The 9,748-nt window shown below is 35.5% G+C and overlaps 1 protein-coding gene and 1 pseudogene across 1 annotated transcript; both read left to right on the top strand.

Moving 5' to 3' along the window:
- Positions 1-569: 569 nt before the first annotated feature.
- On the top strand, positions 570-5,582 carry LOC139857879 (casein kinase 1-like protein HD16). Its single transcript, XM_071846728.1, has 16 exons — positions 570-1,023; positions 1,603-1,734; positions 1,823-1,896; positions 1,985-2,054; positions 2,467-2,522; positions 2,635-2,706; positions 2,802-2,896; positions 2,986-3,052; positions 3,259-3,388; positions 3,471-3,689; positions 3,787-3,920; positions 4,060-4,234; positions 4,348-4,438; positions 4,528-4,685; positions 5,210-5,398; positions 5,491-5,582. The coding sequence occupies exons 1-16, from the start codon at positions 736-738 to the stop codon at positions 5,548-5,550; spliced, it is 2,010 nt and encodes a 669-aa protein (XP_071702829.1). The 5' UTR covers positions 570-735; the 3' UTR covers positions 5,551-5,582.
- Positions 5,583-6,025: 443 nt separating this feature from the next.
- Positions 6,026-7,806, top strand: LOC139859167 (GATA transcription factor 12-like; annotated as a pseudogene).
- The last annotated feature ends 1,942 nt before the right edge of the window (positions 7,807-9,748 follow it).

The raw sequence follows: 9,748 nt of genomic DNA, 5'->3' as shown, positions 1-9,748 counted from the left end.
GTGAAAATCAAGTTTTTTACTTAAACGTAATATTATATTTTTAATCATTATTGCATTACAAGTAAAATCATTTTTAAATTTGATAAGTGTATGTATAAACTCGCAGGTAAATTAAAAAAAGTCTCATGAATTAGTGGATCGGGTTTTACCCGCGACGAGTAGTATGTACCCGCGACCCGTCGACGGGTATAATTTTTTACCCGTACCCGTGCCCGCGGATAAGATTTAATGATTTTACCCGCCCATCACAGATCGGGTACTCGGGTCACGCGTTTTTTCTCACCCATTGACATCTCTTTACAAAAGTGAGCGTGTGAACGAGTGAAAATTGCTCGTACCGGGAACATCATTCACCCCAAAAAATTGAAGGGTTAAGTTTTCAATAAAATAAAGTTCAGTGGTTGATTTGACAATCGTAGAAACCTATCTAACGCCTTTCAAGGTTAAATCCGCCACACCACCACCCCCCTCTTGTTCTGGAAATTTCCAATTTCTTGATAAATTAATTCACCGTCACTAAAATTCTCCTGCAAAACCCTAATTTTAACATATGTATTCAAACCTAACAAATCTCTTCTTTCTAATTTCCAATTTTAACTAATTTTGAACGAAATTCTCCTTTCCATCCACAGATCTCTTAAATTTTCAAAATCGCAACTCCAATTCGAGTGAAACATCTACTGATCGATTCTGACAGAATTCGATTTTGTTTAATTGATGGATTGATGATCGATAATGCCGCAACTGCGTAGCGGAGTACGCAACGGTAGACAACTGATTCCTACTGAAAAGATCGAAAAGAAAACAATAAATAGAGGAAGGAAAATTAAGGCTGTAATAACAACGCCAAAAGAAGAAAAGGAAGAAGAAAAAGTTGCGGAAAATAATATTAATATTAGTAAAAATATTAAGAAGGAAATGAATGATAAATATGACAGCGTAGGTCCAATTCCGAGCCCTAGCCCGCCCGATGATGATAAGGGTTTGGGTCTTGAAGATGAAACTGCTCCACTTCCAGAAAGGGTATAATTAATATATTTATCTGTAGTATTTTATATTTTATTGGTGGATTTGAGTTCTGTTGGTATTCAGTTGTCTGGCTATTAATATATTATTCTTTTTGGACTATTGGATGGGTTGTTAATTGTTTTACTAAGCCTTTTAGGTTCTTTGATAGTGATTTTTTAGGGTTTAATAGTTTAAGCTTTAAAGTCCTGCTTTGTTTTGTTTGGCATTTCGTTGTTGCAGCTTTGTTTAAATAATGCCTTGTAAGTGTCATGTTTTTTAATGCAATAGCTGATCAAAGTTTAGCTCTTTATCAGTACCATTTTTAAGAGGACTAATTTGGTATGCCAATGGTAAATATTTAGTTATCATATATAAATGACTCCTATTGCCAGTGTTAGAAATTGTGTGCTATGTTGTCTGTGATGGTGTGAGTAAATTGTGTCATTACATATATTGTTAATATATAACTCAAGGTTATTATATTGATAAAGCAAGTAGAATACAAGCAGAGTATTGTCTTACTATATAGCTTTATTTACATTTAATTGTTGTGATTAGTAAAGCTATTTTTCACTTTTGCTTTTGATTTAACAGGTCCAGGTTGGTGGGTCCCCATCATATAAGATTGAGAGAAAACTTGGGAAGGGGGGATTCGGGCAAGTATATGTTGGTCGTCGTATTAATGCACCGGTTCCTCATGAAAGAACTGGTTCTAATGCTATAGAGGTATAACATATACTAATATACATGTGATCATCTTAATAGTTGCAATACTGAATTTTGTCTAATTTAACTTTTGGAATCCATAATATAGGTTGCGTTGAAGCTTGAACATAGAAGCAGCAAAGGATGTAACTATGGACCACCATATGAGTGGCAAGTTTACAAGTAGGTTTTGTTTGATCTTTGTACATTTTGATATACTTTGTGCCTTGAGTCGCAATAATGATGATTTGTATGGTTGGTTTATTTTCAGCACGCTCGGTGGAAGTCATGGTGTGCCACGTGTACATTATAAGGGTAGGCAAGGTGACTACTACATTATGGTACGTGTTACATTTATGTCGTTATTCGTTGAAGGTTTATACAATTTTTTTTTTGAACGGTGATTTTTTGGCATCAGTAGATCATTTATTTCAACGACCCTCATCATTTGCACGTAACACACACGTTCGGGCGGAAACCCGAACCCGATCGACGGTACCCGGGGAACACATCCATTCGGGCAGTGGTCCGGGTAGATGTCCGTGAACGAATCCGGTAAAACCTCCCTATAGGGTCAATATATACCACCATTATTGGTGTTCAATTGGTTTAAAGAAAATCATGTCCTCCCTAAGGATCGAACCCATGACCTCTCCCTATCCCATGACACAAAGTACATGGGGAGAACCGTTGGGCTATGCCCGCAACTTGAAGGTTTATACAATATATAGCTGATTTTGTTTGTTATTGTAGGTCATGGATATGCTTGGACCTAGTTTATGGGATGTTTGGAATAACAACTCTCACTCGTAAGTTCAGTTTCACATTGTGTTAGAATAGTATTTGTATGTTCGGTAATAAAAGGTAAATCCCGTTAGTTTTAGTCTTGTGATGCTTTGTTTTTATACGTGTTATCTTTAGGATGTCAATTGAAATGGTTGCGTGTATTGCTATTGAAGCCATCTCCATATTAGAGAAGATCCACTCTAAAGGGTAGGCTTCATCTGTTTTATTTTTCGAACATCATAACTATATGTTGTATGTGTGTACTTGAAATTGTAAGTTTGTAATAATGGTGATGTTTGCAGGTACATACATGGTGATGTTAAACCTGAGAATTTTCTGCTTGGTTCTCCAGGAACATCAGATGAGAAGAAACTGTTTCTTGTTGATCTTGGTTTAGGTATAATTTGTATCCTAATTTTCTCTTTACATAGAAGGATTTGAAAAAAATTAATATTATTAAAAGTGAAAACATATTGTTGTTTGCAGCAACTAAGTACCGGGATACTTCATCCGGAGGCCATGTTGACTACGACCAACGACCAGATGTTTTTAGGTATGCTACGTGACAATCTTAATATTTGCAAAATTCCAGGTTGTGGAAGGTCATAATATGTACTGATTCTGTTTTTTGAGCTGATCTAAGACACTTTTGTCCAAATTGTATTAATTTTCATGTAGTAGTCCAATGTTCTTGAATCATTGACCTATTAAGAATTGCCACCTGTCAATCTTTATGTGGTTTGTCATTTTGTGTTGTAGGGGAACTGTTCGTTATGCAAGTGTACATGCTCATCTTGGAAGAACGGGAAGCCGTAGGGATGATATGGAATCACTTGCTTATACACTTATATTTCTTCTTCGTGGTCGCCTACCTTGGCAAGGATTTCAGGTTGGTTTTTGTTTTTTAACTTTATTTTTTGAGTAATAAGTTTTTTGCTGTTCTTACGTTGCGGTTTCAAATATTACAACAGGGTGAAAATAAAGGGTTCCTTGTATGCAAGAAGAAGATGGCAACATCTCCAGAATCACTTTGCTGCTTTTGTCCTGCACCTTTTAGGCATTTTGTTGAATATGTTGTTAATTTGAAGTTTGATGAGGAACCTAATTATGCAAAATGTATCTCACTTTTTGATGGAATAGTCGGACCAAATCCGGATATTAGACCAATTAACACCTATGGTGCTCAGAAGGTGTGTTTTTTAATATATCCAAATGTTGTATCAACTCTTATTCTTTATCTATCTATTACGGACTAATTTTTTATGTGTATTATCTGTACTCTTTTAGCTTATTGGACACAAACGAGGAAGATTAACAATGGAGGGTGAAGATGATGAACAGCCAACGAAGAAGATTCGTATGGGAATGCCTGCAACTCAGTGGATAAGTGTCTATAATGCTCGTCGCCCAATGAAGCAGAGGTAAGGGAATGGGTCATACGTGGCGAAACTCGCCCAAGATAACTTTTTTTTTAGCTTTCAAGTTGTGTGTCTTTTCAACCCAACTTTAGTGGTATACCAATACCTTTTTCTGACCTGAACATTGCCAATTTGGTTGTAGATATCACTATAATGTGTCAGAGGTCAGACTTGGTCAACATATCCAAAAAGGAAACGAAGATGGGTTATACATCAGCAGTGTAGCTTCATGCTCAAACCTTTGGGCTCTTATCATGGATGCAGGCACTGGGTTCACTTCACAAGTGTACCAAGTTTCTCCACTATTTCTTCACAAGGTATGTAATTTAGTTTTTTTTATTATTATTTATTATTATTTCTTTTTGTATAATATTTTGAATTTGAATTTGCCTAAGTAAACTAAGCAGTTTGTTTGTTTGTCAAATTTAAGGAATGGATAATGGAACAGTGGGAGAAGAGTTACTACATCAGTGCAATTGCAGGTGCTAACAATGGAAGCTCACTAGTTGTAATGTCAAAGGGTAAGCAAAGTTGTATATAGGCAACACCATCTTATGAAGTCATATGTTGATTAATCTTCTAAACTCGTATCATGTTTTTCGAAATACAGGTACCCCATTTCTACAGCAATCATATAAAGTCAGTGAATCGTTTCCATTTAAGTGGATAAATAAAAAGTGGAAAGAAGGCTTTCATGTAACTGCTATGGCAACTGCAGGAAGTAGATGGGCAATTGTTATGTCTCGTGGTGCTGGATTCTCCGACCAGGTCTTTTTTCTATCTTTTAAATTTCATTGTGTTACACATACTGGTCAGTCTATATTTCTGTTTTTGTATACTTGGCAAATGAGTCGGGTTGGGTCTTAACGGGTCAGAATCTTTAGACATGTCAAATGGGTCGGATCTAAATGAGTTGAGTGTCTTTAGGTCTGTTCAACCCACCTGTCTTACCGTTGTACCTATTATACGTGGCAAACGGGTCAGGTTGGGTCAGCTTGGATAACGTTTCAAAACGGTTTTGGGTTGAAATGGGTCTAAAAGGTCATATTTTTAAACGAGTACAAATGGGTCAGGTTGGGTTGGTTGGGTAATGGGTTGAAATGGGTCATGGGTCAGCTTTTAGGTCAAATGGGTCAGGCCTAATTGACCTAAAAGCTTGACCCATTTGACCCAAATGTGAGAGTATGTGTCTCAATTGCCAGGTAAAGTACCAATGTATCCTCATTGTGCTATTAGGCAAAAAAAAGGTTTAAAAAATCTTTATAAATGTTGATTTTTGTATGTTATCCCAGGTGGTGGAATTGGACTTTTTGTATCCAAGTGAAGGTATACATAGAAGATGGGATGCTGGGTTTAGGATAACCGCAACCGCAGCCACATCGGACCAAGCTGCTTTTGTTCTTAGTGTGCCAAGACGAAAACCTGCAGACGAGACACAGGAAACCTTGCGCACATCTGCATTTCCTAGCACTCATGTTAAGGTGGTGTTCTCACCTCTATAAATCTAGCAAGCTTATGTTTCTTTCATGTCTTTTTATGTTGACTTCTGAACTTCATTTGTGGTCTCTTGCAGGAAAAATGGGCTAGGAATCTCTATATTGCTTCGATGTGTTATGGGCGAACGGTCTCATAAGCTGTGACAGTTTTTCAGAATTATCACCGGAGGATATAACCATCTACATCTATTTTCAACTACTACAGGGTTGTTTCTTATTTGCTAAATGGTAATGGTTGCAGTTTTTACCGGAGCTGGTTGAAGGTTTGCAAGTAGTACGATTGCATTGGGTCTCGTCAAATTTGTTATTAAGAGTATCAGTATTAGTATATCAAGTGGGAATTCAGTTACCGAAACCAAGCTGTCATACTAATCAATAACATTTTGAATGTTATCTTACTTTCTAATTTTTAATATCGTACATATTTCTCTGCCTTTTTGTCAAATTGGAAACTAACTTTTTGGTTTAAATGCGTTTCGAATCTACATTCTCTCGTACTCAATAATAACTGCCATGTAACATCTTTGTATGAACTTATTAAAAAATATATGGTATCAACACCTGTCAGGCTGTCATGAAAATATAGAAATTTCATTAAAATAGTAAAGTACCATGAAGAAGATGGAGGTTACTATTAGTAAAGCTAAAACGGTTAGAAGTATGTATCCATAAGTTCCATTTTGATAGAGAGTATGAATATTTAAAATATATCTTGAAGAAGAAGCTCATTTAGTTGCACATATTTTGAAGAATACCTAAAACTTGATTTCACTTGGTGTTAACCTGAAAAGGTCTGAACTCTGAACAGAAGACCTCCTCCTCAACCTAATATAATACATGTAATATGCTTATTTGAATAGCATATTACTCTACTTTGAAACTGCAAGATTTTGGTGTATTAGTGGTGTTGACTTTTCATAAGAGAGGTTGAGGGTTTGATTCTCATGTGTTGTAGAAATAGATCCATTGTGATTACCTGCTCATTTCATAGGTCTTGGAAGTTTTTGACGTCTATGCGTTTGAGTCTCACTCGGTTTTACCATACGTGATGCCCGTATAGTTTTTTTTTGTACTCCGTATCTTCTTTTACTTTTTTCTCTTCCTTTTTCGTTCCTTTATATTTTTAACGTCTAATTGTTCGGCCATTAACCGTTTTGTTAGCGTTCAATTAAGCAGTCGGGAACTGACCCGTCGTTAACTGAGGGAGTATTATTTATGATAAATCTATTGTAAATATACATTTTAGTTTTGACCCTTAATGGAATACTGGACTATTAATATGGGACGGAGGGAGTATTATTTATGATAAATCTATTGTTAATATACATTTTAGTGATCGAATTACAGATGTATATAGTTTTGACCAATTTGTTCAACATATAGTGCCTAGTGAATCACTTTTTAACCGGTTAACATGATAAAATAGTAAATTAAGTAAACAAAATAGTAAATTAGACTCAGTATTACGACTTTTTTTTTTTTTAAAGGCAAACTCACACGCCCACCTAATACTAACACGAATATATACACCACGAAATGTCCTAAGCAGGACTCGAACCCTCAACCTCAAGGTTGTAAGGGTGAACTCGATACCACTAAGCCATTATACTCACTATTACGACTTGTACCATGATTAGATGGTGCATTTAGTAGCTTTGTACGTTTTATTATAAATTAATCGTGTTTTCAACAGTATGACGATTTCGCCTAGTTAGAATGGCTATCAAACATCGTGGAAGAATCGTTTTCGAGTGAGGATATGCAAAAGTTGCAACTAATATCTGGAAATCTGGAGTCAAAGGCGATTAAATTACACATCCAACAACCAAAAATGCCGGTCCCTGGAAAAGCCCGTACCAAGCGGGCCCGAACAGCACCATGCAATTGGTCCTCTAGTCTCCTAACCGTTTCTGCAACTTCCACGAGTTCTAGCGCTACAATTTCATCAAAATCTGAATCTGATATTGCCTCAAGCCCAGTCGCAAAAAAAGGCTTTGAAAACATCAACAAAGAGAAATGAAGTTTATGAAAATTCATCTAATAATGGGTATGGACGAAAATGTTTTCATTGTGCTACTGACAAGACACCACAATGGCGTTCTGTGCCTCTGGGGCCCAAAACAGTTTGCAATGCTTGTGTTGTTCGTTACATATCAGGGCGATTGGTTCCAGAATATCGCCCTGCTTCAAGCCCGACGTTTCAACTAACCAAACACTCGAACTCACACAGGAAAGTGCTTGAGTTAAGAAGACAGAAAGAGATGCAAAGGGTACAACAATATCAACCACAATGTTACATTGATCATCAAAATATGACGTTTGAGGTACCTAACAACAACGATGATTACTTGATCGACCAACATAATGGTTCTGATTATCGACAACTAATATGATCATCCGTACGTGTGTGTTTTGGTGTAACAGGGTAATTTGGTGAGATTAATTGGAATTGATTCATTTTTTATCACTAGCTCTTAGAAAAACTAATTTAGAGCATTTTCAGAATCATAATTTCCTAAGAATTCTCTTTCCTAACTTTGGCATTTTTGTAGTTTCTACTTTTTTAATCCTGAAAAAGTAGGAGATATGAGATATTGTAGACACATAATTAAAGAATTACTCCATTTTTGATATCTTAGCATCTTTCTAGCTACTTAATAAGAACTTGCACTAAAAGCTGTTATGAGTATTATTTTTCTTTGCGGCTAAAATTTTCACGAGTTAGCAAACTCGCTCGTTGCGAGGGAGGGTATTTTTTTTTTTTAAAAAGACGATATAGATGATGTCATGCAACTGACGTCATCAACTTTATCGTTCACTACTTGTTTTAGTATACGTTACAATGAGGCAAAATGAGGCATGGACATGAACGAAAAATTTCATATAACGATCTGAAGTTGGCCCTGGTCGCAAGCCCTCAAAAACGATCATGACTGAAATATTTCAAGTCATGACCTAAAAATTTATGGTCGCGACTTGAATTTTTCCAATCATTACCGGTGTTTCTCTATCTAATACATTAGAAAAATATTTGATTTGACTTATTTTGGAAGCTTAGTACTCCCTCCGTCCCAAATCTATTGTCCCTAGACAAAAAACACACAGTTTAGGAGAGAGTGACTGAAACATGTACTTTTTTGTTAACTTTTCAGTTTTACCCTTACTTTTCACTCATCTTTTTGTCTTACATGTATAAAGTAAAGACATAAAAAACTTTATCACATTATTTTTTTCCATTTATGGAAGTGAACAATTAATTTGAAACATCTCAAAAAAGATTTTTTTTTTTTTTGGACTATAGAATTGAAACGAAGGGAGTACTATTAAATAAACAAGCTTATAAGGCATACCAAAATGGGCTTATCCGAATAAGCCTAACAAAACACCTATACCCTCCCTCGTACATGAGATCATTCTTAGTTTATGCACAAGACATGAGACTGTTAAAAAATAAAACAAAGAATATCCAAAAGAGAAATGTTGACTATTTGGATCCGAAAGATTCTTTTCAGTAATTCCATTTATGGTTAAGAATTCATAAGCTTGACTTAGATGAGTCACAAGGTGGTTTAAGATGTCAAGCATACAAACATACAAACGGCTATCAAGACAATGGCTAGGAGATGGTCAACTAACCATCTTTCCTTATTATGATTAAAGTGGTTCCCAAAGTGTGTTTGGAACCATCCCCGAAATAGAAGTGGCTGTTAGACTTGTGTAGTATAAAAAGATGAGTCATATCTTTGTATTAAGTAATCAATTCACAATGTAGTCTTTTAGTCTTTTGTTCTCTCTTTTATCTTTTTGTTTTCTCTTTTATCTTTTTGTAGTTCATCAATTCAGATCAGTTAATTATCAATTCACAATCAATAAACAATCAAATATATTCCGCATATCACCTATTAACAGAGACATGATTTATTTAATTAAAAGTGTTAAAAGTCTATGATATTGCTTTAAACATACATATTATTCGACGCAATATCATTTATATTTCATAAGTTTTTACCGTCTACGAAAACATTCAATGCGTATTTCACGAGAAAAACGACAAAAGTAAATACGAGCTCGCTGTTTGAAGAAACGACGATAAACGATGGGTTTTTACCAAATTTATATCAAGAAACGTTTATCCGAATGAAAGTACAAGATGATCGAAGAAAAAGAGTTCAAATGGAAAGTTCCAAGTCAATATACGTCAAACACGGGATCAACAAAGAACAAACAAAAAGAAAAATAAAGAAAACTGTCGATTACTCCTACGCGAAACGTGTAAAGCTACGCGAAACGCGTAGTATTTTAATCCTACGCGATACGTGTACTCCTACGCGAAAC

This window comes from Rutidosis leptorrhynchoides, chromosome 7 (genome assembly GCF_046630445.1).
Source record: "Rutidosis leptorrhynchoides isolate AG116_Rl617_1_P2 chromosome 7, CSIRO_AGI_Rlap_v1, whole genome shotgun sequence".
NCBI lineage: Eukaryota > Viridiplantae > Streptophyta > Magnoliopsida > Asterales > Asteraceae > Rutidosis > Rutidosis leptorrhynchoides.
Note: the sequence above shows the minus strand (reverse complement) of the source record. Positions and strands in the feature narration are given on the sequence as shown.